Below are 24980 nucleotides of genomic sequence, written 5' to 3' on the forward strand. Positions count from 1 at the left end.
CAGTTTCGTATGATTTGCGTTTTCAGTGGAGTTTGAATTTCGGGATGGGGTACCATTGTCTTTTCTTTGCCATGCCTCCTCTAGTAGGAATCTTGCCCTGATCTGAGGAGCTGTCGAGGAGAGTGGGGCTGGATTCTGTGTTCCCTCTCTGGCTGGGTTTGCTCGTGTTTCTTGGTGAGTCAATAGCTTTGTGTTAGGTTGCAGCCTGCAGCCTGAGGGTTTATGTACCTGTGTGCATAGTTTCATGTCTTCGTGGATATGTGGTTCTGTTGGCTTTCAAGTTTCACTCACATTGCTGTGTGGGTGGGAGACACTGTGCTCTTTCCCTTCTTTGTTTCATGGACTCCCCAAAATTAGGGGACTGTGATTACTATCTAGTTTTCTGAATAAGGAAACTGAGGTTCAGATAGATAGAGAGGCTTGCCCAGGGTCACACAACTAGTAAGTGAGGGTGTTGGGATTTAACCTGGGTCTCTATGGCTCCCAACCAGCTCTTCCTTTTTTTAAAAAAAAAATAAGAAAAGGAGAAAGTGGGGGAGGCAAAAGGAGAGGAAGAGAGAACCTCAAGCAGTTTCCACGCCCAGTGCAGAGCCCATCACAGGGCTTAATCTCACAACCCTGAGGTCATGACTGGAGCCAAAATCAAGAGTCGGACACCTGACCAACTCAGCCATCCAGGCACCCCCGAACCAGCTCTTACTAAAAAGGTGCCACAACACCTGAACACACACAATCTGGTCAGTGAGCACAGTCATGCCACCCCTCTTTGGGATAGTTTATCACAGGTTCTAAATGATCATCCTTGCTTTTTCTTAATAAATAAGACCAGATTCAAGGTTATCCCTGAAATAATGTCACTGTCATGAGCACTCGGGTGCCCATTGCAGGGAAATTGGGTAGAGACCACAGCTTGCCTGAGGCTTAACTGGACGAGAGACTAGGGGGCCCTGGTTGCCAGGTGCCGCCTCAGAGGCCTGGCTTTGCTTCATTGACTCTAAGCCCTCCTTGACTGAGGTTGCTAAAATTTGCTCAAATAAAGTACAGATAGATTTGAATTTCACACATTTAACAAACAATATTTTAGTATGGCATAATACATTTTTAGTGTAAGTAAGCATGAGACATGATTATCCTAAGAAATTATTCATTGCTGATCTGAAATTAAAATTTAACTGGGCATTCTATACTTTATCTGGTTGCCCTGGCCCTGGGGCCTCTCCCTCCCCTGAGCTTCCCCTGTCCCAACAGGCTGTCCCTCACCTCCCTCCCCCGCCTTGCTCTTCCTGAGCTTCACTTAACTTTTTTTTCCTGAATGAGAGTCTCTTGTCTTTGAGATTGGGAGCTCCTTGAGGGCTAAGATCAAAATTACCTTTTGCTTGCTGAAGACTTGCTGGGACTGCACACCCCCACCCCCACAAAAGAGCTGGGACAGTGCCCCGGCACTCCTGGGGTGCCCAGGGTGTGCTTCAGGTCAATGAAAAGAGATACCAGAATGGCAGCCATGGTTGTGGGCGAGCATAAAGTGCCAAGCATGTTCCATAGGGACATGTGAACGACTCTGCGGCTCTCACGAGGTCTTTGAGGGCTGTGCATTGTCAATGTGTGGCTGGGTAGATTTTCACGAAAGTATCATAAGGTTGGGTGGTATAACTTTCTCTCTGTGGGGTGCAGCCCTTTGTGGCCTCTGTTCTAATGGGCCCTGGGGACTCTGGTAAACCCAGTAGTGGAGGGGGCAGTGCTGGTAGAGGAGTCTGTCAGGGGCGCAAGTATATGTGGATGAAAGAGAATGCTGTGGACTGTCAACTATAAAAAATGGGCTGGAGAAAACCAATGCAGGACCTAGCCAGGAGGGGATGGGACAGGGTAGTGGGAAAGGCTGTGGTCTTCAGGAAGGGAGAAGGTCTCCCTTGGGAGCTCCCTAGGAGCAGAGATGGGATTTTCACATCTTCTAGCAGTGAGTCTGCTAGGTTCAGAGTAGGGCTCAGAAATGCCTGGGGAATCTGAGCTAAGCCTAGGGAAAGCAAAGAGTTCACAGGATCGTGAGGTGCCATGGAGGCCTAGCTGAGAAGTTCCTATCCTCCCCATGGGCTGTGGGAAGTCACAAAAGGCTCTCATTGATACGTGTCATGCCCCAAGCTGGAGGTCCCTCCACCCATGTGGCAGGAGCAAGAGCTGGGGACAAGGGGGCCACTGAGGGAACCCATAGGAGGAGACAAGGAAATGGAGGCAGAGGGACAGGCATGAGGAGCACCAACACTGGAGAGGGGGGGATCTTGAACCTTCTTCCTTCAGCAGAGCCTCCACTGTTCTTGGCAAGGCCTCGGTTCCTGAGCTGGAACCCTGATGTCATCTCCCAGTCGGTGGGCATAGAGGTATTGTACTAGTTCACTAGCCACACTGCAGCTCATGACTTTCTTAAGCACTGGGGTACGACACTGCCTTTCCTACTTCCCCTCTTTTCCAGCTTATCCTTGAGGGGCAGGGTTAAGAAAGGAGTCCAGGGCAGGACCCACCTGCTGAAGCTCGGCTGTGGACTTGCCATGTGACCTTGGGCAAGCCACTGCCCCTTCTCTGCCTTCATCTCCTCATCTGATCCTGAGCTCACAGTCCCTGCCCCTCTCTCCTGGGAATGCAGAGTGTCCCAGAATATTTGAATCTTATCCAGCCTTCTGCTATGCAGGGTTGCCCACAAGGGGGCAAAAAGAAAGGAGAGCAGGCCCCCTGGTGGGCTCCCAGGTGAGGTGAGGGGAAAAGGAGTAGGAGGTAGGCCAGAGCAGGGCCATAAAGAATGGTATGGTCACCCTATCCCCAGAACAAGTAGTGGCATGAAGAGAGAAAAGCCCAGCCAGGGCCCCCCCCCCCCAGCTGCTCTGTACAGATTGGGTAGGCTCACCCAGGAGGACTGCCTGCTTTGAGGTGTGGAGACAGGGTGAGGTGGAGCCCTAAGGAGGCAGACAAGGGGCACCTGAGACCCTGGCACCTGTGCCTGTATCTCGGAGTGGGGAGCTCTGCGCAGTAGGGTGCCTGGCTTTGCCTGCTGGATCTCTGGCACCATCAGCTACTCCGTCTCTCACCTTCTCTGGCCATGTGTCTCTCAAACTGAGTCTCCTCATGTGCCACCCTCCAAGTGATTCATCCTCTTCAACCCACACCCAGGGGGATGGTAGGGCAGGACCAGGCCAGAATGTGCTGAGCAGGGCAGGGTAAGCTGAACTGAGAGAAGCATGTCCTCCCTCCCAGTCAGAGCCCTGCTTGCCCAGGTGGGAAAGGAAGTGAGGAAACTGCACCCCAAGCAAGGTAAAGGGTGGTATGAATGAGGCTTGGCCTGGGGGCTGGGCCACCATGTTCCTTCAGGACTGGGAGGGGACCATGACCCAACTCCCCTGGGGCCTGCCTGGCTGGATTGGGGCCAGAGTGAGGCCAGAGATCCAGGGAAGCTGCTCGAACAGTGTGGGTTGGGCTATTCTTTCCCTCCAGGACTGTAAGACCTAAAATTCCCTGTGATGATGATGAGGAGGATGATTTTGCCCATGCAACCCCATAGGGCGTCTGCATGTTATACCTGTATGTTTTTGCAATGGAGGGCACCTGTGATACCATGACCATTTAGACCAGTAGGCAAATGTCAGGTGTGCATGTATGTCTGAGCCCCTAAGACCCAAGGCCACCTTGGACGTTTGTTTCATGAGTATAACACAGGAGTAAATTAGGCCATATGTCTGTAAACGTGTGTCTACGTTTCTGGATACATGGCGGTGTATGACTTTGTGATGTCATCCCACTGTGTGAGGTCCTATCTGACATGATATAATGAACCTGCGTGGCTCTAGTCCTCGTGACTGCACAAACCACTTGCAGGTGTGTGAACCTGTAACACCGTATTACGGTGTGCATGACACACTGTTGCCCTGCAATTGTGAGATACAGTGTAAATGACTCTGTATATCTTTGTGACTCGGTGTCACCAGCTTTGAGGAGTATATATGACAGTAAATGGTTGGGAAATTATCATATGAAACTGCATAAAATGATAGGCTTGCCACTGTGTGACTGTCTTTGTGAGTATACATGACCGGGTTGGCCCGTGTATGTGATACTGTGGAGCTGTGTGAAAATATGAGTTGGTGACTATGGGTCTTGGGGACTGTGTGTGACCAGGCTTTCAGGAGCATGACGGCATGTGATTGGGTATTGGAGTTTGTGTGGCCCTGCAGTTGACTGAAACAGTCTAAATAACACCATGTGGCTCAGTAACTGCATGGACCCTTTTGTGACTGGTCAGTGTGAGACTCTGTAACACAGGGTAACAGATCCTGTAGCAGTGAGAGACTGTGTGGCTGGGGCCCCGCAAAACCAACACCACATGTGGGTGGGAGCTCTGAGAGCTCTTGGCCGCCACTCACTCTCTTGTCCTCACACCTGTTTGCCTGCGTTCTTCCCTATGCTGTGGCCTTTCAGCCATGGCCTTTCATGACTTCCTTCTGCCCACAGGATGATCATCTAGCTCCTCAGCCCGCCTGCAGGGTTTGCCCTCTCTGCTTTGTCCCCACCCCCACACTGACTACTCAGTCACACCTACCTGCCCAGCCAGGCCCACCTGAGCCCCACACTCTTTCCCTTTGGCACATGTCATCCTGGAGGGTCCCTCACTGTCTTCCGGATGGAATCTTCTCTCCCAAAGGCAACTGTCCTCTCTCCTAGAACCAAAGACAGAGGAGGACTTAGGGCACCCACAGTGAGGGAAAAGGGACAGCGCAAAAGGGCCTCCCATTTTCTGCATTTGTTGCCTGCCATTTTAAAGCCATTCCTGTACCTGAACTCTGGGTGCTAGGTGCTGGGTGTGTGGTTGTATGTGGGTGTGGAAGTAAAGGAGGATAATACAGGTTAGTGAGAGGCTGGGCTTTTAAGGAGCAAAACTTTCGCTCATGAAATAGAATTTTGTCATTTTTGAGCACACTCAGCTGTATGAAATAGCAGACAAGGAAGGCCAGGTGTCCTCGGGACCTTAAAAAAAAAAGGGTGAAGAATGGCTTAGGCTCAGCATGCCCACTGTGTCTATATAAACAAGGGCTACAAATATGTACACAAACTGTAGGGTTCTTGTACCCACCCCTAGCCTGGTTAACATCCTAGTAACAATGCCTGCCGACATACAAGGAATCAATATACAAATCACAAAGAACTCTTGTCTATTGATGAAAACAGCCAGCCACAGCCCTGGGCCTGGCTTCCCATCTGAGGGCTATGGTAGGGGCTTTCCAGAAAGGCAGTATGCCCTGGAAAGGGGCTAAGGGAAACCCAATACCCCAGTACCTGCTAAGACATTCAGCTCCCCTGGCCCCTTTGGGGTAACATCAATTGTTTCATACCCAGGTTCTCCTTTTCTGCAGGGCTGCACCAAGGAAACCGAATCCTGGTTAAAAGTTTGTCCCTTGACCCTGGCCAGAGCCTTGAACCTCATCCAGAAGGTCCCCAGCGGCTTCGCTCAGACCCAGGCCCCCCCACTGAAAGCCCCAACCAGCGTCCTTCACCACTAAAGCGGACACCAGGCCCAAAGCCACAAGGTAAGTGGTTCCAGCGAGGGGAGGAGAAATGGCCCGGGAGAGGGAATAGCAGAGGGGAAAGCTAGACCAGTGGCAGAGGAGAATCCTTGTTAGAAGGATAGGAAGCACCATGGTCTAGCAGCAGAGGGCTGTGGCCTGGGGCTGATGCACACACACACTGCCATTTTGCCTCAGGCTTGCTCTGTAGCTGCCTTGAGCAACTGTGCAGGCTGGGGGTTTGTGGAGGGCCTCGTGGCCTAACTATGACAACCACCTCTGAACTCAGCTCATTGAGATCTCCCCCTCTCTCCCCTGTCCATTTCTCCAGTCCCCCCAAAGCCCAGCTACCTGCAGATGCCTCGGATGCCCCCCCAACCTGAGCCCATTCCCCCTCCACCATCACGCCCACTGCCTGCAGACCCCCGAGTGGCCAAGGGCCTGGCCCCCAGGGTTGAGGCCAGCCCCAGTTCTGCAGCAGTATCCTCACTGATTGAAAAATTTGAAAGGTGAGTCCGGTTCGCAGGGGTACCCTGTGGGAGTGAGGGTGGGCCTGGGGCAGGAAGGACAGCTATAAAACAGGACTCTCAATCAAGCTCATACCCTGCCTCCATGTGTGTCCACCACCCACCTCAGAGAGCCTGTGATTGTTGCCTCGGATAGGCCAGCCCCTGGCCCCAGCCCAGGTCCCATAGAGCCAGCCGTGTTGCCACAGCCACCCCCGCAGCCACCTGTGCCCCAGCTTCCCGAGGGTGAGGCCTCCCGCTGCCTGTTCCTGTTGGCTCCCGGCCCTCGGGATGGCGAGAAGGTGCCCAACCGGGACAGCGGCATTGACAGCATCAGCTCGCCATCCAACAGTGAGGAGACCTGCTTTGTCAGTGATGATGGGCCCCCCAGCCACAGCCTGTGCCCTGGGACCCCTGCCCTGGCCAGTGTCCCTGTTGCTTTGGCTGACTCCCACCGGCCCGGCTCCCAGGAAGTTGATAGCGACCTGGAAGAGGAGGATGACGAGGAGGAGGATGAGAAGGACAGAGAAATCCCAGTGCTCCCGATGGAGAGACAGGAGTCTGTGGAGGTACTGACCCATGTTTACCAAGAGACACGACCATGTGGAAAAACCAGGAGCCTGGCTCTTACACTTGGTTCTTCCCCAGCTTGTTATTCCTCAAAATAGGGCACTGTTTCCACTTTGGATGTTTGGCTTCCCTGGTCCCTGGGTACTAAAATATTAGTAGCAAACCTGTACCTCCCCCTGCCCCCTTCACTGTAACTACCAAAATGACTATGCACAGTTCCAAATGCCCACTGGGAAAATTGTTCTCCCCTCATCAGAGAACCACTAGCTGGACCTCAGTTTTTCCATCTTAAAGATGGGCATCCTTCTTGGGGATCCTTCAAGTCCTACTTCAGCCAGAAAACCCCAAGACTCAGTAGCTCTGTGACACTGGGCAAGTCTCCACTCCTCTACCACAAGCTTCGGTTTTCTTATTTAGAAAATGGAAAGTTTCTCACATCCAGACTCCCCAGCAGCTGGCCACCAGAGGGACACAAGAGCTAGAGCTCCTCCTGCCCGAAGGACCTGAGGCTGTGGCCATGAAGGCTCTTGGCAGCGGGAAACCCTTTCTGTGCCCCAGCAGCCTAAGGCTGCTTTCAGAGGCATCCCTGAACTTCAGTTAGGTTGCAGCTGGAACCCGTTCTTCACCAGAGCCCAGCTCCAGTTCAGAAGCTGAGGCCAGCAACTCAGCAACCATGTATCTAGTGATTTGGAAACTGGGCCAACAGGCAATGAGTTGTATGTATTTTTGTACTTTGGTGTTTTCTACACCCCAAGTACTCAGCACGCCTTTGCTGCCTGAACTGAGTGGGCGAATAAATAACATTTATAGACTACTTAATCTGTAGTCTGCTATGTTTTACTTACATTCAATCATTTAATTATCTCAGTTACCAATGGACTTAGGTCCTATTACTATCAGTATATACAGATGAGAAGACTTAAATACAGAGCAGTTACACAACTTATGCAAGCTAATGAATGGCAGAGCTAGGATTTGAACCCAGGAAGTCTGACTTCCTGGCCCACACAATTAACCACTGTGCTATGACAAATGGATAGAGAGGGCAAATGCCTGGGTGCATAAGTGGCCAAGTGAGAGAGTGTGTATCATCAGAATTGAGGAGTGGCCTTTAGGATACACTGGGGAGTCAGAGATTGAAGCTGGGAGGCTTATGGGTCCAGAGATGGGGAATAAGGTTCTCCCAGGGTGGCACTGGGCTTAGAGTAGCATCTGAGCTGTTCTGAGAATTCTGTGGGCTTGGGTGAAGGTTAGGGTATGGGGTGATGGATGAGTGGCTGCCTCTTCTCCTTTCCAGTTGACTGTGCAGCAGAAAGTGTTCCACATTGCCAATGAGCTCCTGCAAACTGAGAAGGCCTATGTTTCCCGGCTCCATCTTCTGGATCAGGTGAATGACCCCTTGGAGGTCCTTGGGCCCCAGGACCTGGGAGGTGGGTGCCAAGGAGGAAGTAAGAGGGCCTGAGCCCAACCCTACCATGACCAATCTAGAGTTGGTAAGACCTCTTTCTGACCTTGACCCCCATCCTGTCTCTGAACTCAGTTCTGACTGACCCCAAGTTTGATCAACCTTCCTTCCTAACTTTGGGTGGGTACATCAACCCTGACTGCAGCTCTAACCTAAATCCTGAATTGACCCCATCTGTAAACCAGACCCTGATCGATCCTTATTCTAATCCTGGCCCTATTTCTGACCCCAAATTCACTAGAATACGTAAGGGTAGGAATTCTGCTTGCTTTGTTCACTATGTCATCCCAGCCATTACAATAGCACACAGTAGGCACTCAAAAATGTGTTAAATGAATGGATCTAACCCTGAATCTAATTCTGACCTTGACCCTGCTCCTGACTTCTCATTGTTCCAATGCCTACCTCCAAGCCCTAACCGTGATAACCCCAAACCCAGCCCCACATAGAAGCCTAACTCCATTCCCTCTTTCCTCAGTCTCGAGACCAGTGCTGATCCCAAAGCTCCAAAGAGCTGTCCACAAACAGTGCCCTCACTTACAAGCTGCCCCTTCCCCAGCCAAACCCCAGGCCCATCTGGGCTGAACACGCCTGCCCTACCCCACAGGTGTTCTGTGCCCGGCTACTGGAAGAAGCTCGGAACCGCAGTTCCTTCCCGGCTGACGTTGTCCATGGCATCTTCTCTAACATCTGCTCCATCTATTGCTTCCACCAGCAGTTCCTGCTGCCTGAGCTAGAGAAACGCATGGAGGAATGGTGAGGGACTCCAGATCTAGGCTGTCTACCCTTCTGTCCACGCCTGCCCAACCCAGTGCACAAATGTCTCCTAGAGTTCATTCCCACCTGTCTTCTCCTACCACCTTTCACGAAGGGAATCAGACTGAAGTTCTGCTTTCTGTGCTCTCCCACTCTAATACAAAACACAGACCAAACCTCCGAAAGTTAGAACAGAATACACAGCCCTTAAGAGTATGAGGTTAGGAGCCAGATTGGCTGGGTTCAAATTTTAGCTCTGCCATTTGCTAGTTTTGTGATATTAAGCAAGTTTCTTAAATTACTATGGTCCAGTTTCCTCCTCTACATAATAAGGATAATAATAATAGTCTACTTTGGAGAGTTATTTGAAGGATTTAAATGAGTTGACACATATTGAGAGCATAGAACAGTACCCCGTATATAATATATGCTCAATGTGAGCTGTTGTTTTGGGGGTTGTTGTTGTTGTTGTTGTTTTTAAATCAGACCTATGTTAGAGCTGAGAACGGGAGGCTATGGGAATCCAGACAAATGGACCAAACCTAGTCTAGGATTAGAGAAGGGTTCAGGGAGTTGCTGATTCTTGAGCCAAGTCCTGAGGGAGAAGGGCAGGGTTTACAGGCAATCTCCCAGCCAACAGGCTCTCTCCTCTTACAGTCCATCCTTTAGAGTCTACGCCCCATGCCGTAATGGTCTTTCTGAACAATCAGACCGTGTTATGTACTACTTAGAATCATCTCCATGTTCCCCACCCCCATGGGATAAAGTATGTCTCCCTCACTAGACTGTCACCACGGAGGGCTGGTATGAAGCCGTTTCCTACATCTTCCCAATTACCCATTACCCCTGAGGGATAGGCCTGGCCTGGTTCTTGTGTGCCCCCAGCAGACCGTGACCAACAAGGGCTAAGACCAGGCCTAGTCCTGTGTGTCCCTCAGCTAACTGTGACTCCTGAGGAGTATGAGCAGACTTGTTCACTTTGTCTTCCCTATCAGACAGTGACCATGTCAGGGCTTAGCTCAGTGTGACTCACTTGTGTCTTCAGATTCCCTGAGCTTGAGGCTGGGCACAGAATCAATAAGAAGTGTATGAAGAAGTGGCCCTCACAGGGAGGTGAGGGCAGGTATCTCAGGACATATAACTCCTGGTACTTGAGAGGGGCAGAGTTGGGGCAGGTGGCAGCCTGGGCCATGGCTTCAGGTCAAGCTGAGTCTTTTGGCCTAATTGGCCTGTAACACAAGCAGCAATTGCAGAGGAGTAGAACTGGCCAAGAAGTAGATTTCCAGGAATGCGGTGAAAGTAGCTTACCTGGGACTAGAGGCCTAGAAAGAAGCCCAAGAGAGCTCTGGGGGACAAGGCTCAGCAGGACCATGCTAGCCCCTGCTTCCACCCCAGGGACCGTTACCCACGCATTGGAGACATCCTTCAGAAGTTGGCACCCTTCCTCAAGATGTATGGCGAGTATGTGAAGAACTTTGACCGGGCTGTGGAGCTGGTAAACACCTGGACAGAGCGCTCCACCCAGTTTAAAGTTATCATCCATGAGGTACAGGTAAGCAGCAAAGCCGGATAGGATGAACTGGGGAGGAGAGTTCTGCAGGGACCCAGGGAGGAGTCTGTGGCCACACCTGAGCCCCTCTGCTTCTGCCTGTCACAGAAGGAGGAAGCCTGTGGCAACCTGACGTTGCAGCACCACATGCTGGAACCCGTGCAGCGCATTCCCCGCTATGAGCTACTTCTCAAGGACTATCTGTTAAAGCTGCCCCATGGCTCCCCGGACAGCAAGGATGCCCAAAGTGAGTGCATGCCTCCGGACCCTTCCTTACCCCTTCCACACACACACCCCAGACTTAACTCAATGGGTCAGCCTTCCACGGCAACATAATGAGATCTCAGAATAGGATCTCCAGACTGAAAGGCCCACATTGAAGCTCTGCAGTAAGACCCCAGGATGAACATCCAGGTTGAGACTCTGCCTGAATACCCAGGGAGAGCACTCAGGAGTCCCCCAGTCTGAAGTCCCCAACCGGAACCCCTGGAGTTGGAAGAGTATACCCAGAATGATCCCCTAGAGGGAGCCACGGTTTTCTAGGCCAAGACCCCAAAGCTCACCCCTAGACTCATCCTCAAATGAAGTTGTCCCAAGTCCAGAATGAAACTGAGCCAGAACCCCCAGGGACTGAGAGTGCCCAGACTGACCTCTCAGGCCAAGCCCTCTTTACTGAATCTCCACAGCTGAGCCTCACACAAGGAGACTTGTCTCATCGGGCCCCTGACTATCTATCATCCACATTTAGAGCTCCACTCTGTGTTGCCAGCTGCTACCTAGAACGAACCTCATAAAGAACCTCCCAAGTCTGATCAGAGCCCTACAGAATTACCTCTTCAGAACTGAGCACCCCTGACTGGACCCCAAATTTTCCACCTCCAAGATTTGGATCTCTAGGCTTAGATACTGTCTCCTCAGACTGAGTCCTCACACACAGAACCACTAGAAAACTATTTCATTCTGATTCCTCCAGTATGAGACCCACACCCACCCCCAGGGTCACACCTCAAAGAGTGCTTCCCCAGAGTCTCCCCAACTCCCCCCCCAACAGAGTATTATCTCCATTTATTCCTTCACTTATATAACAGCTATTTACTGAGCCCCTTATTCTGTGCATTGTTGTAAGCACAGGGGATATGGAAGTGAACAAGACAGCAGATAATAAAGAGAAGTAATAAATACACAGAAGAACATTGAATAGGTGCTACATGTAATTCAGAGAATAGGAAGGTGATATGACAGGGGCTGGGGGGCTTACTTGAGGTTGGGTGGCCTCTCTGAATAGAAGATATTTGAGTCACACCTGAATGACAAGAAGAAGGGAGCCACATGCCAGCTGGAGAGGGCCATAGCCCGCAGAGGCAACAACAGGTACAGACTTCCTGGGGGGAGGAGGAGGCAGCTTGCATATCTTTGGACCATCAAGAGGGCCAGTGTGACCTGAGCATGGTAAGTGAGGACAGAATGGTAGAAGTAGGGTTAGAGGGAGGAGCCAGACTTTAAAGTCCTAGATAAGGAGATGGATTTTTCTTTTCTGAGTACAGTGGGTAGCCAAGGGAAGATTTTGATCAGGATTATTTGAGAAGCAAGAGAGAGAGAGACCAGTAAGAAGCCTTTGCAATAATCTAAGTGAGAAAAGTCAGCTTGGACGAGGGCAGTAGCAGTGGAAGTAGAGAGAAATGGTTAGATTCAGGATATATTTTATTTGGAAGCAGCACTGAAAGAACCAGGATGGAGTGGGTGTGAGGCTTGGAAGAAAGAGTCAAGAATGACTTGCAGATTTTTGGCTAGTGGTGATCGTTCTTGAGGTGAGCTCAGGAGGTTGATTTTGGACGTGTTCAAAGTGAGCTGCCAGGTAGATAGTTAGATGAGTCTAGAATCCCAGGGGGAGAGAGTTGGGTGTCACTGGCTCATAGATAGTATTCAACACTGTGAGACTGGCCCCAATCACCAAGAGAGTGAATGTAAATGGAGAAGAAAGGACAAAGCTGAAGGAGGTGGCATCAGCAAAGGACTTGAGAAGTAGCCCTATAGGTAGGAGGAAAGTTAGGAGAGCAAAGAGTGCTGGAAGCCACAAGAATCAGGAGCAGACAGTTGTAGTCTGCTGCTGTGTCTACTTCCCAAATTGAGTCCCCTCCACCCTACCACATGGGGCACTTTGCTACCAATCCTGGACCTCTAGAAAGAACAAGAACCCTAAAATGTTTGACAGCTGAACTCAACAGACATCTGCAGACTAAGTACCTCAGTCCTCTCCCTGACTGAGAACCCCGACTGAAATGCCAGGATGAACTATATAACCTAAACCTTGAGAAAAAGCCTTCCAGACTGATTCCTTAGGAATAGTTCCATGGGCTGACATCTCCAACCGAGCCCTCAGGCTAAATCCAGTATGAGGTCCCAGTTATAGGACCCCCCCAACACTGGTTTCCCCAAACCAAGATCTGGGCTTCCAGAATGCTCCTCCCACCCTGAGCTCTGAGAGAGTGTTCCCAGTCATAGCCCTCAGCCCAAAGTCCCACAAGGAGATTCCCCCAGTCTAGTCTCCATGGCCACCATTCTATAAACAGGTATTGCCAAACATAGCAGCGCAGATTCATCCCCCATTTACTGTCCCTCAGATTGAGACATCTATCCTGAGCCCCTAAAGGTAGATTCTTTTGTCAGGGACTGATCCATGCCACAGACTTAGACCACTGAGGCCTCAGACTGATTTCTACAATCTCTCCAGCTGAGATCAAGCTGCCTGATCTGAGCTCCAAACAGACTCCAGATTGTGTTCTCCCTAATCCCAGTCCCCCAGACCCCTGTTTTCCATCCCTTTCACTGTGCCCTGGGACTAATGCCCTAGATTTTCCCCCAAATTAAGTCTGATCCTCCAAGTCTGATTTTCCCAGTCTTAACTCCAGACTGACTCCCCACAAACAGTGCCCCCCCACCAGCTTTCTATATCCCAGCCTTGGATTCACAGATTGAGATTCCCAGGCTAAGTCCTACAGAATGAGGTCTCCAGACTGTGCTCCATATCGAGACCCAAGAATGACACCTCACCCCACCACACTGAGTCTCCACATTTTATAACCCTCCAACTGCGATCCCCAGAAGAAGCCCCCTGGCTCGTTTCTCCACCCAGAACTCATGGATTCTACAGAATCATGTATCCACAGTGAGCTTTTAGGACTGAGTTCTTTCATTATTTCCACACTAGATCTCTAGCATGACATTTCCAAACTGAAATTTCGCAAATGAGCTCTCTATACTGAACCCCCAAAGTGAGTTGCCAGTGTAATATTCCTAAACTGGGCACCAGGTAGAGTCCATTTTACCAACTATGTGTCCCTGAGCAAGCTGCTTGGTTTCAGTTTTCTCGTGTGTAGAAGGGGGAGTGAAAAGGATACCTCCCTTGTAGAGTTGTTTTCAGGATGAGATAATCCAGGTAAAGCTGTCAGCACAGTGCCTAGCACATGGCAAAACCCCAATAAATGTTAACAGTTTTTATTACTGAATGCCCTGGCTGATGTACTCCATACTGAATGTCCATAAAATCAGCCCCTAGATTGAGTTCACCTAACTTAGGTTCCTATTTTGTACAAATATCAACCCTATCTGAGTCTCCAGAATGAACCTCGGAGCTTGGCCTTGTCCAACTGAGCTCCCCATGCTAAGCCCAAAAATGAACAATGCCCCCCCAACCACCACCCAAGAAAGAATTTTCCAGTCTGGTTTTCTGAGATGCTCTGAGTGCGATCCAGTGCAACATATGCTCACTAAGCTACCCAGCCCAAGATTTTGACCTCCCGATGTCAGTTTAAGTGCCTCCTCCCAGAAAGTTCCTCAAGGTCTGAGCCCCACTGAATCATAGCTCTCATTCCTTAGACTCACTCCCCCCACCTTCTACTCCCTAGACTGAACTCTGGAACCCAGACTCCAGACTGGGTTCCTCAAATAGGCCAAGGGGAACTGCTGGCCTAAACTGCCTACCCTGAGCCCAAGACTGAACTCCAGACCCAGGCTGCCAAAGACCCAACAGAGCTTCAGACAAGACCCCTACACCAACGTCCCCAAACCACACTCCCTACTCCAAACCCCCAAGTGAAATCCTAGACTGACATCCCAGACAAAGCCTACACATACCAGACCCCTGGAAATACCAATTTGCACTCCATACAAGGCATCTCCAGACAGAACTCCCGAGAGCAAAGCCTCTACTCGGAGTTCAGTAACCTGTACTGGCCTGAGTGGGTATCTCACAGCTTACCAGAGTCTTCTTTCTGTCCCTTTCCTGGTTACCTCCTACCTCTACCACCCAACATGCCCCCTGCCCTGGAGTGGGGGAGATACAGAATGTGTAGGAGAAAGGGCAGATGGCCGAGCAGGTCCAGCTCCGATGTCAACTCAGCCACTTCCCAGGTATACAGCCTAAAGCCACCACCTCTTCTCTCTAAGTCTGTTTCCTCATTTTGGACAAATAGGTCCCAAATCACACCTATCTTACAGAGTTGTTGTGAGGACTGAGAGGAGCTAATTTATGCAAAGTATCTGATGGGGAGCCCTGGAGAGGGTGGGGGGACCCTGGCCCCATCCTAGGGAGTTCCTAGTCTACTGAGGGATGCAGATTTATCAATACATGATGGATACAGTGTGACTAGTGGGACAGAAGGGAGCGTGGAGGACTGTGGGAACTGAGACAGGGTCCTGACCCAGCCTGGGAACTCCAGACAGGTTACTAAGGGAGGTAAGCTGAATCCAGAAGACTGAGTGGCACTTAGCCAGATGAAACAAGACAGGGCGTGTTTAGGGAGGTACAAGTGGAGGAAGTTGGAGAGGAAAGCAGAGATTTCCAAGCAAGGGCTTTCAAGGCCAGGCTAAACGGCTGGGTTTTCCCCCTACAGATACAGGAGAGCTATTGATAGATTTAAGCAGAAGAGTTGTCACTCTGTCAAGCTGTATGTGAGAAAGATCCCTATGGCAGCTAGGGTTGAAGATTAGGGACTCCTGAAAGGCCTGAGCTGGGTTAGCAGCTACAGATCTTGAGTACCAAGACTTGGTCATGGAGGCAGAGCCTCCTAGAAAAGCAAGACTTGGTTTCCCAGCCATATGGACCCTCTTCAGAAGCACCTGGACTCCTCCATCACAGGCAGATTTTCTCGTGAGAAAATTCAGCACCCTATAGACAAGAGTGGGATGCAGGACAGCTGTAGCAGGGCCTCAAGTGTAGGCAGGATTGTTAGTGTGTGGGGATGTGTAGGGATTTATTTCAAGATTTTTTTCCCCCCGATGATACCTGGTCGCTATAGGAGATATGGAAATTACAGAAAAGATGAAAGAGATAGGGAAGAAAGATGGCTGTGATACAAGCCCCCAGAGAATAAGCACAATGAGCATTCTGACGTATTTTCTTCCCAGTTTTTTTAATACACATATATTTGTGAAATTGAGATCATTTGGTGTACACAAGTTGGTATCCTTTTCTTAAAATATCTTGAACATTTCACAAATTATGGAAAACTCTACATAAGCATCACTTGTAAAGGATGTTCAGCATACTATTCTATGAATGCACAGTAATTTATTTAACTGAACCCTTACAGTTGGACATTTTTTTTGAGAGAGAGAGAAAGACAGTGAGCATGCAGTGGGGGGAGGGGGAAAGGGAGAGAGAGAATCTTTTTTTTTTTAAGATTTTATTTATTTATTTGACAGAGAGAGATCACAAGTAGGCAGAGAGGCAGGCAGAGAGAGAGGAAGGGAAGCAGGCCCCCTGCTGAGCAGAGTGCCCGATGTGGGACTCGACCTCAGGACCCTGAGATCATGACCTGAGCCGAAGGCAGCCGCCTAACCCACTGAGCCACCCAGGCACCCGAGAGAGAATCTTAAGCAGCACCAAACAGTGTGAAGCCTGACAAACAGGGCTTGATCTCATGACCCTGAGATCATGACCTAAGCCAAAATCAAGAGTTAGTCACTTAACCTACTCAACCACTCAGGCACCCCTGTTTTTATTTTAATTCCAGTATAGTTAACATACAGTATTATATTAGTCTCAGGTGTACAATGCAGTGACAATTTTACACATCACCCAGTTCTCATCAAGACAAGTGTGTTCCTTAATCCCCATCACCTACCTAACCCTCCCCACCCCCTTTCCCTCTAGTCTGGAATTGTGATGCCTCCAAGCTTTGCTTATCTTTTTCAAGATTGCTTTGGCTATTCAAGGTCTTTTGTGGTTCCATACAAATTTTAGGATTATTTGTTCTAGCTCCGTGAAAAATGCTGTTGCTATTTTGATAGGGTTCATATTAAATATGTAGATTGCTTTGGGTAGTATAGACATTTGAACAATATTTGTTTTTCCAAGGGCACCTGGGTGGCTCAGTCATTAAGCATCTGCCTTTGGCTCGGGGCATGATCCCAGATCCTGGGATTGAGCCCCGCATCGGACTGCCTGCTTCTCCCTCTCCCACTTCCTCTGCTTGTGTTCCCTTTCTCGCTGTCTCTCTCTGTCAAATAAATAAATAACATCTTCAAAAAAAATTGTTCTTCTAATTCGTGAACAGAGAATGTCCTTCATTTCTTTGTGTCATGTTCAGTTTCTTTCATCAGTGTTTTAAAGTTTTCAGAATACAGTTCTTTTACCTCTTTGGTTAAGTTTATTCCCAGGTACTGTGCAATTTAAATGCAATTGTTTTTCCTAATTTCTTTTTCTGCTTCTTCATTATTAGTATATAGAAATACAACAGATTTCTATACATTGATTTTGTATCCTGTGATTTTATTGAATTCATTGATCAGTTCTAGTAGTTTTTTGGTGGAGTCTTTTGGGTTTTCTTTCACTATAGTATCATGTCATCTGCAAATAGTGAAAATTTTATTTCTTCCTTACCAATTTAGATGCCTTTTATTTCTTTTTATTGTCTGATTGCTGTGGCTAGGACTTCCAGAACTGTGTTGAGTGGAAGTGAGGAGAGTGGACATCTTGTCTTATTCCTGATCATAGGGGGAAATTTCTCCATTTTCCCTCTTGAGTATGATGTTCCCTGTGAGTTTTTCACAGATGGCCTTTATTATGCTGAGGTATGTTCCTTCCAAACCTACTCTGTTGTGGGTTTTTATCAAGAATGGATGTTATTCTTTATCAGATGTTTTTTTCTGCATCTATTGAGATGATCATATGGTTTTTGTCCTGTCTCCAGTTGATGTGATGTATCACGTTGATTGATTTGTGAATATTGATCCACCCTTGCATCCCAGGAATAAATCCCACTTCACTGTGGTGGATGATTCTTTTGATCTATTTTTGAATACAGGCTGCTAGTATTTTGTTGAGGATTTTTCATCTGTGTTCACAAGGTATATTGACCTATAGTTCTCTTCTCTTGTGGTATCTTTATCTGGTTTTGGAATCAAGGTAATGCTGGCCTCATAGAATGACTTTGGAAGTTTTCCTTCCTCTTCAAATTTTTTGGAACAGTTTGAGAAGAACAGACATTTTTTCTAGAAACACAGTTTTTCTTTTCTTTTTAAAGATTTTATTTATTTGTCAGAGAGAGAGAGAGAGAGAGAGAGAGAGCAAGCACAGGCAAGGGGAGCAGCAGGCAGAGGGAGAAGCAGAATTCCCCAAGCAAGGAGCCCAATGTGGGACTCGATCCCAAGATTCTGGGATCATGACCCATGCCAAAGGCAGACGCTTAACTGACTGATCCACCCAGACATCCTGAGAAGAATAAATATTAACTCTTTTCTAAATGTTCAGTAGAAATTGCCTTTGAAGCTCTCTGGTCCTACACTTTTGTTTATTGGGAGTTTTTTGATTGCTGATTTAATTTCCTTGGTGATTATCAGTCTGTTCATATTCTCTATTTCTTCCTGCTTCAGTTTTGGTAAGGTTTATGTTTCTAGGAATTTATCCATTTCTTCTAGGTTGTCCAATTTGCAGGCATATAGTTTTTCACAATATTCTCTTACAGTTGTTTGTATTTCTGTGGTGTTGGTTGTTTTTTCTTCTCTCTCATTTGTGACTTTGAGTAATTCCCCCCTTTTTTCAATGAGTCTAGCTAGGGAGTTATTGGTTTCGTTGATTAGAATGTGTATTTTCTTAGTATAGATTCCTATAATCATTATTATTGAGACAAAAAATAGGCTTATCTCTTTTTTAAAGATTTTATTTATTTGATAGAGAGAGGGAGGGAGAGGGAGAGAGAGCATGAGCGGCAGGAGTGGGGAGACAGAGGGAGAAGCAGAGTCCTCGCTGAACAAGGAGCCTGACATGAGCTCGATCCCAGGACCCTAGGAATATGACCTGAGCTTAAGGCAGATGCTTAACTGACTGAGCCACCCAGGCGCCTGTCTTTGTTTCTTTTTCTTTTTTTTTTTTTAAGATTTTATTTATTTGACAGACAGAGATCACAAGTAGGCAGAGAAGCAGGCAGAGAGAGAGAGAGGAGGAAGCAGGCTCCCCGTTGAGCAGAAAGCCTGATGCGGAGCTTGATCCCAGGACCTAGAGATCATGACCTGAGCTGAAGGCAGAGGCTTAACCCACTGAGTCACCCAGGCACCCCACCATCTTTGTTTCTTTATACGGCCCTTTTTTATTATAAAAATAATACATGCTCTTTGTCAAAAATATGGAAAATACAGCAAAATCTAAAGGACATGACGAAAAGCACCACAGTCCCACCATTCAGAGACAACTTGTTAGACATGAGTATGTTTCTTTCCAGTTACCTATGTAATTGTTATTCTTATTTTTAATGGTAATAATAATCCTGTTAAGCTTGCATTTTATTCACTGCCAGTTATTCCATGCACTATAATTCTGCTGTTGTGGGATTAATTGAGATAGTTTCTGATTTTAAGTAATGTTGCTATGGATATCTCTGAGGCTGGTGTTTTCCAGGATGGGGAGGGTGTAGTCAGGCCAGGAGGAGGTATTCAAGGAGCAAAGAAGCCCCCAAGAGCCTCTTCTCTGCTAGTCTCCCGCTTGACCTCCCACTCTGCCCACAGAGTCTCTGGAGCTGATAGCCACAGCGGCGGAGCACTCTAACGCCGCCATCCGCAAAATGGTGAGTGGCCCTTCTAGCCCCTGCCCCTCCTTGGCCACCCACCTGTGGTGTCTTTGTCCTAGGGGACTTGTGACTTGTGGACATGTCAGGGGAGGCCAGCACCCCAACCCTGCCTTCTGTTTCCTGTCTTCTGCCAGGAGCGAATGCACAAGCTGCTGAAGGTATATGAGCTGCTAGGGGGTGAGGAGGACATTGTCAGCCCCACCAAAGAGCTCATAAAAGAAGGCCACATCCTTAAGCTGTCAGCAAAGAATGGGACCACTCAAGACCGATACCTCATACTAGTAAGTGCCAGGTGTGGGGTTGCACACATTGACTTGGTACTCACTCAAGACTATACCTCCTGCTAGCCATTCTTTCCTCTATTAACTCCTTGTATTTTCACTACCTACAGCTAGGAATATTTTTTTCTCTACTCCAGACTTAGAAGTGACTTGCCCAAGGTTGCCCAACTGGGCAGTGACTCCCATGCCTAGGCTCTTTCCTTCTGACCCTTGTGCCCAACTTGTGCTGTGCTTTCTCCATCTATTGCCTTGATTCCCCAGCAATAAAGCTTCAGGAGACTTGTAAGGATAGGGAGCTGGGCCACACCTCTCCTGGGTCTTCCACACATACGTCCCAAAACTTTTCCTTCCTAGTTCAACGACCGCCTCCTTTACTGCGTGCCCAGGCTGCGGCTCCTTGGCCAGAAGTTTAGCGTGCGGGCACGCATTGATGTAGATGGCATGGAGGTGAGCACCAGGAAGTGGGAGATGGGTACCTGGAGTGGGGCTTGGTTCTGGGAGGGATAAAGTTGTTCTGACTTTGACCACAAGTCTTTGTGTGCATGTGTGCAGAGGGTAAGGGCTCTGTGGAGTTTAGTTATCCTCACAAAGACTTTTTCTCCCTCCATTCAGCTAAAGGAAAGCTCCAACCTCAATCTGCCTCGGACCTTCCTGGTGTCAGGAAAGCAGCGCTCCCTGGAGCTCCAGGCTAGGTACTTGACCTTACCTATACCTTCCCTCCAGCCCCCTCTTTCCCTTCAGATATGAAGCATCTAGTTTCAGGCAACCTCGCCAAGGAAGAGATCATTCCACAGAAAAGATGGGCACCTTTTTCCAAAGATGCTTCCTTGCTCTTCTGATGGGTTTTGTTAGGGGAGAGGGGAGAATGAGATATTAATCCCAACAGGAATAACAACAATACAGTTTCTTGTAGATTCAGAGATTGAAGAGAAGTAACAACCAAATGCAATGCTTGGTCCATGATAGAGCCTAATTTGAACAAAACCCTAAAATACATTTGCAAGACAATAGGGAAAATCTAAGTATGAACTGAACAATAACTGTTGGGTAATTACTGCTAACTTTTTCAGGTGTGATAATGGTATAATTGTTATACAAGAGAATGGCCTTGTTTTTTCATGATGCATGCTGAAGATTTAGTATCATGATACCTGTAATTTATTTTTAAAAGACTTATTAACCAGAAATATATAAAAACATATACATCATATATAACTATATGTGAACATATACATATATATGAAGTAAATATAGCAAAATATTTTTTAAATTTGCATCTATATAGTAGGAATACATTTAGTGAATTTGTGCTATCCTGTCTGCTTTTTTGTATGCTTGAAATTTTTTATAATAAAACTTTTTAAAATAACAACATTTAAAAATAAGGTCTAGCCATTTAACAAAGAGGCTTTCATATCCATCCTCTACTTGGATCATTATAATAGCTCACATTTAGTGAAGACTTGCTCTTATGTTAGGCACTGTTTTAAGTGAATTTTAACTGAAACATTTTAAGTTTAACCTGACTAGTTGAATCCTTAAAACAACTCTTGAAGTAGCTACTGTTACTATCAACCCCATTTCACAGATGAGCAAACTGTGGCACAGAAGAGTTATGTACCTTGCCCAAGATCTCATAGCTAGAAAGCAGAGCTGGAAATAGAGCTCACATTGCCTTCTGAGCTCACATTCCTCCAAGTGATTAGGAACCGAGGTCAGGGTCAGGGCCAGAGAATGGATGCATATGGGTAGATGATTTATCTCTGACAGGCTGCAAGGAAGTGAGAAATGAGAGTCAGAACCCTCACTGCTGGTACCGTGTGGAGGCCAGAAAGAGAGATGAATGCTACCTTTGAAGCTCTGGGGGACTGAGAGAGCATCCTCGAGGCCTGAGGCCTGCAGCCAGGAAGCAAGAACAAAGCCAACGTGGGCACATCCAGGAGGGGGCTCAGCAGAACCTGAGTGACAAGTCATATGACTCAGACAGGTCTTCTGCTGGAAGGATGGGAAGGAGGGGGCTGCGGAAACAATGGAGCCAGAGAGGAGCACTAAGCAGTGTAGGGTTTCCTCCTAGTGGCAGAGGAAAGGCATGGAGGGTTTGCTTTGCAATTGTTTGTACTGCCCTTTAAAAAATTTATTGAAAATTTTCAAATATGCAGAAAAGTGGAAATACAATAAACACCCATATACCTACCATTTAGAAAACTAGTGTTCAACCTTGGCAACACAGGGATCAACTAGGGAACTTTTAAAAAATGCTGCTGTCTGAAGTGCGCCTGTCTGGCTCAGTCAGCAGAGCATGTGACTCTTGATCTTGGGGTTAGAGGTTTGAGCCCCACGTTGGATGTAGAGATTACTTAAAATTAAAATATTTTTAAAAATACTGATGTCTGAAACCTACCCTCAAAGACTGATTGAATTTGTCTGGGCACAGCCTGAACATGAGGAGTTTTAAAAGCTCCCTTGGTGGTTTTAGTGTGTGCACCAAGGTTTAGAACCACCGACTTAAGAATCAACAATTATTGACATTTTGCCATATGTATCTTTGGCTGAACCATTTTAAAGTAAAGACATGATACTTCACCCCAGGCCTTTCCTTTCCTCTAGTTGCATATATATATGTATGTGTATACACAGATACATACACCCACATATACACACACACACATTTTCTTTCTATATTTTATTATGAAAATATTCCAACATACAGAAAAGTTAAAAAAAATTATACAGTGAACAACTATAAACCCACCATACAGATTCTATAAGTGCTAACATTGTCCTATATTTACTTTATCACCAATGTATCCTTTTATCCATCCACCAATCCATCTGGTTTTTTTAACATGCATTTCAAACGAGGTTACAGGCATCACTACACCTCATCCCTTAAAGACTTTGGTGTGCATATTATTAACTAGAGTTCAATATTTGTTAAATGTCCTCTCCTTTTCTTGAGGCCAAATTTTCACACAGTTAAATGTACAGGTCTTAAATGTGTACCATCACTAAGTTTTGATAAATATAAACATACATGTCACATTTTTTTTTAAAAATGGAATGCTATGTGTATTTTATGTTTTTACTTAACATCAAGAGCTTTCTATACCACTTAACATATTATATTTCACGTAACATATTATAAACAGATTTCTATACCATTTATGTTGTCTTGACAGTAATGATATACCATCATTTCTTTTTATCTGATCCCCTGTTGGGCACTTAGGCTGCTTCCAATTTTTCATAATAAATAGCATTGCAATGGACATTCCTGCAGCTAAATATTAACTCCTATTCTTAATTTTTCATGAAGTGGTTCTAAGGATGTAGTCAGATTTTCATATTAGAAAAATACTTTCGATGTCTGGTGTGTAAATGTGGAAGGGGATTAGAAGAGGCCAGGAAGGAGTCAGCCAAGAAACCCGGGTCCTGTCCCTAGTAAGCAGTTTATGGAGCTGTCCCAGCCTAGAGGCCTTGGAGACTCCAGGGCAGACAGGAGAGATGGGAAAGGAAGGAAAAAGGAAGAGGTAACTCACACTGATTGAGCACCTAGTGGACCAAGGATTATGCTAGGCACTTACCTATCACTGGTTACTGCTCAGAACAACCCAAACTGATAATTCTCTCCATGTAAAATGGAGAAAATGGACTAAAGGAAAAAAAGCTCCCCACCCTTTCTCAAATTTGCCATTCCAACAACAGGGAACTATTTATGGTCTCTTGTGCTCAGTGGGTTAAAGCCTCTGCCTTCGACTCAGGTCATGATCCTGGGGTCCTGGGATTGAGCCCCACATCGGGCTCTCGGCTCCATGGGGAGCCTGCTTCCTCCTCTCTCTCTCTCTCTCTGCCTGCCTCTCTGCCTACTTGTGATCTCTGTCTGTCAAATAAATAAAATTAAAAAAAAAAAAACAGCCCCACCCAAATTCCAGGCTGGGGCAGGTCTCTCCTGGGCTTCTCAGCCCTATTTTCACTCCGGGTCACAGTGCTAATCCCCCTGTATTGTCCCTATCTCCCCTCCTAGACCATGAGCTCCTTGAGGATAGGGCCAGCCCTCTCTAAGCCCCAAGTCTCTAGCACAGGGTCTGGAAATTATTAGTAACTGCTGAATAAATAAATACAGGCTACATGACTTGCCTAAAGTCATATAATAAGTTAAGGACCAGAGGGTCAAAACCCTGGTCTGACTCCAAAATACTGTTTACCATTCCAGTTGCTTTTGGTTGGCCTGCCTAACCCAACATTTTTCTTTCCCCCCCACCCCGCACCCCAAGGACTGAGGAGGAGAAGAAAGACTGGGTCCAGGTAACATCCAAGAAGGCTTTGTGGTAGGGGGCTGGAAGAGTATTAACAAGTCTCCTTGGGGTTTGTGGACTCTCCCCTAAACTATTATCAGACTAGAATGGGCCTGGACACAGCTTTCCAACAAACTTTACCATCCCTGTTTTACAGATAAGCAAACTGAGGTCCAGAGGTTAAACAGAAATTCACAAATTCTCCCTTTAGAAAGCTGGCTCCTCTGAGGGTACAACCCCAGTGAGTTAAATCCTGTAAAACCTAAAGTCCAGACAGTGGCCAGGAAGACCTTCTGTGATTTTTCAACCACTGATCTGAGAATTGGATTTGGGATTGGGCTTGCTCAAGATCATATGCCTAACAAGGGGCAGAGTCTGGCCAAGAAACCAAGTTTTCTTACTCCAGGCTAGGTCATAGGAAGGTAAGGTGAGGGTGGAAGTAGGTGGGTTGTGAGGTGATCTGACCTCTTATTTCTTAAAACCTCCTTTATAGGCCATCAACTCCACCCTCCTGAAGCACGAACAGACGCTGGAGACCTTCAAACTGTTGAACTCAACAAACAGGGAAGATGAAGACACACCCCCTAATTCTCCAGTAAGAGTCCTCACCCTCTCCCCCTGCACTGGGACCCCTTCCAGGCTTCCAAGTCCCCACTTTACCTTGAAATGATCCTTGCCCCTTCCCGGAGAGTGAACACCAGAGAGGCAGAGTGCAGGACCTCAGAAGAACAGTCTTCTTTTGGTATGGCCACAGAGGAATCATGGGGGCAACTGAGGCCCAGAAAGTAAAAATGACTTGTTGTCAGTAGTATGGTAAGGTAAGTTCAGAGCAAGGATTCAAAGGCAGATCTTCTGAATGTATCTGCTGCTTCTCACTGATGATCCAAGCCTTCGGGCAGAGGGCAGGGGCTGGCTGGACTGGGCTGGGGAGTAGCTATCTCTGACCTGGGACC

General features: G+C 47.5%; 1 protein-coding gene across 1 annotated transcript in view; it reads left to right on the top strand.

The window, feature by feature from the left end:
* The window catches only part of FGD1 (FYVE, RhoGEF and PH domain containing 1), a 40758-nt gene that overhangs the window by 12390 nt on the left and 3388 nt on the right, over nt 1–24980 (top strand). Inside the window, exons 2-14 of the mRNA XM_082717490.1 lie at nt 5391–5564; nt 5872–6049; nt 6177–6615; nt 7914–8003; nt 8689–8837; nt 10233–10389; nt 10495–10633; nt 19390–19448; nt 19586–19732; nt 20087–20179; nt 20345–20424; nt 24007–24037; nt 24521–24622. Of these exons, the coding sequence (XP_082573616.1) occupies nt 5391–5564; nt 5872–6049; nt 6177–6615; nt 7914–8003; nt 8689–8837; nt 10233–10389; nt 10495–10633; nt 19390–19448; nt 19586–19732; nt 20087–20179; nt 20345–20424; nt 24007–24037; nt 24521–24622 (1838 nt within the window). The remainder of the gene's footprint in view (nt 1–5390; nt 5565–5871; nt 6050–6176; nt 6616–7913; nt 8004–8688; nt 8838–10232; nt 10390–10494; nt 10634–19389; nt 19449–19585; nt 19733–20086; nt 20180–20344; nt 20425–24006; nt 24038–24520; nt 24623–24980) is intronic.

Source organism: Mustela nivalis, assembly GCF_964662115.1.
Source record: "Mustela nivalis genome assembly, chromosome: X".
Lineage (NCBI taxonomy): Eukaryota > Metazoa > Chordata > Mammalia > Carnivora > Mustelidae > Mustela > Mustela nivalis.